Source organism: Nerophis ophidion, linkage group LG03, assembly GCF_033978795.1.
Source record: "Nerophis ophidion isolate RoL-2023_Sa linkage group LG03, RoL_Noph_v1.0, whole genome shotgun sequence".
Taxonomy (NCBI): Eukaryota; Metazoa; Chordata; class Actinopteri; order Syngnathiformes; family Syngnathidae; genus Nerophis; species Nerophis ophidion.
Window position 1 is genome coordinate 30,735,480 of NC_084613.1, and position 2,500 is coordinate 30,737,979.

Sequence of the window (2,500 nt, forward strand, 5' to 3'; positions counted from 1 at the left end):
TCAAAAACATATTTGGAAGGTTTTGATCAGTTTTTTTTATACATTTGTGTATTAATATATATAAAGTATAATGACCTGCTCAGTGGCCTTGGGGTCAGAATGTCCGCCCTGATATTGGTAGGTCGTGAGTTCAAACCCCGGCCGAGTCATACCAAAAACTATAAAAATGGGACCCATTACCTCCCTGTTCAGCACCCAGCATCAATAGTTGGAATTGGGGGTTAAATGAACAAAATGATTCCCGAGCGCAGCCACCACTGCTGCTCACTGCTCCCCCTCACCTCCCAGGGGGTGGAACAAGGGGATGGGTCAAATGCAGAGGGTAATTTCACCACACCTAGCGTGGTACTTTAACTTTTGTTAGTTTTAATCCTACATTTTGGAAGTGTGTTTATGGATGGATGGATGGTGTTTATCACAGTCATATGTTTCCGGTACCAATTAACCGTGATAAACAAGGGATGACTGTATTGAGAAGTACGGTTGTTGTTTTCATTAGTAACCTAGACAAAAGAAATAGACCAAAAACATATGTCCACTGCAGGGAAAAGGCCTTCCTTTGGACACCCCTACTTGAAATCCATTTATAAAGATTGAAGCACCTGCACTTGTCGTCCGAGCCACTGGAAAGCAATGAGTCCAGGTTGCGTCCTGATGACGAAAAGTCCAATGCAGAACTGCATGCCCAGACCCCATAACACTGGCCTCCATGTCACCTGGAAGTGAACAGACAACATCAACACACTTTGACCTCTCAGGTGTCTCACTATCTGGCGGACGGTCTTCATAAAACGTTGTGTTTTGCAAGGAAGCAACTCTGGAAGGAAAAATATAAAACCCTATTGGGTGACACAAGTCCGAACCATATCCAAAGTCTCGGGAAGAATCACACGAGTGATAAGTGTGGCGATGACTCAGTTAATTATCCTGTTGGTACCAAAACTCACCGCTGTCCTGTGTGCTGAGCAGGTGAAGAGGAGCAGGATGAACATGCACACACCGCCAAAGGAGATAAGCTGTTCGGGGCGTTTTATGGTGTCTAGCGTCAACCACAGTATGAGCAGAATCGCCACAATGACGATGAAGACCCTACAAGACACACAAATGGACGTCATTTGGGGGAGGGATGAGGGGAACATGTCCCCTGCACTTTTTTAACCGGTACTTTTTGTCCACTGTACTTTGTATCTTTCAAAAATTATTGAACTATTGAATGGAGACAAGTCAAACACTTGTGCCAGGCAGAAAACCGCCACTTAGACTGAAGCTTGTGCCTTTAGACCACCCACAAGCTCACTGCTTGGCTTTCTGGTGGTGCCTTCTTGCCAACATGACACTGATTGACAGCAAGCGGCAGCTGACAAATCAGAGGTCAGATGCAAGAACGGACCAAGTCACGATCATTCACAGGAGATATTTGTGATAGAATTTCAAAAACAAGGGTTGTTGTTAAAAACTGGTGAGTGAGATTATAAACTTTTTCCAACACTGCTTTTGTAATATTACATATGTAGTTTATAGTACATGATATCGGACAAGAAAGAGAACAGGTGGACTCGCTATCAGGAGGTTTTTTTTTTACCTCTACACACGCCGGCCCCGACACGTGAGACACTCGTGACTAGTGTGACGCAAAAATTGCTGGTAAAATGTCAATTAATAAATGGCAGAGTGCTCTACATGAAATGTAATCACTAGAGTACGTCATCGTGGCCTATAGGTGGACAGCAGAAAAAAGTGAGTTTGATCCCTGTTTAAGTTTTTTTTTTTAAGTAGCAAATAGTTTAAGATGGTTTACTTAATAGTTTGCTTTTCCTTTTTAATTTTCCTCTGAAAATAAATGAATAACTTGTAATTTATTATTTAGAATCCAAAACGTACATCGAGTTCGAGGGTCCCCAAACATTCCGACTCAGGGGCCAAACTGGTTTAAAACATATTTGGACTGGGTGGGGCTATCTATACACACACACACACGCGTGCACACACGCGCGCGCGCACACACACACAACTATGTTTATATATATATATATATATATTTACACATATATATATTTATATTATATATATATGTATATATATATATATATATATATATATACACACATATATATATATATATATATATATATAGAAGTTGATTGGCAACACTAAATTGGCCCTAGTGTGTGAATGTAAGTGTGAATGTTGCCTGCCTATCTGTGTTGGCCCCGTGATGCGATGGCGACTTGTCCAGGGTGTATCCCGCCTTCCGCCCGAATGCAACTGAGATAAGCTCCAGCATTGGTGTTCTCGCTGCTCTTTGGCGAGGCGCGGCACACTGCCAGTCCGTCATCACGGTAGTACTTACCGTGATGACGGACTGGCAGTGTGCCGCGCCTCGCCAAGGAGCAGCGAGAACACCAAGAAGCGCATATGCCAAATCTTCAAAGAAAACGGCCTACGGATCACGATTGAAGCCAACAAGCAAACCGTCAACTTCCTCGACGTCACTTTCAAC

General features: G+C 43.0%; 1 protein-coding gene across 1 annotated transcript in view; it reads right to left on the reverse strand.

The window, feature by feature from the left end:
• Positions 1-2,500, reverse strand: part of slc28a1 (solute carrier family 28 member 1) — a 47,274-nt gene that overhangs the window by 34,027 nt on the left and 10,747 nt on the right. Inside the window, exons 6-7 of the mRNA XM_061894829.1 lie at positions 948-1,089; positions 603-716 (exon numbers count right to left, since the gene is read on the reverse strand). Of these exons, the coding sequence (XP_061750813.1) occupies positions 603-716; positions 948-1,089 (256 nt within the window). The remainder of the gene's footprint in view (positions 1-602; positions 717-947; positions 1,090-2,500) is intronic.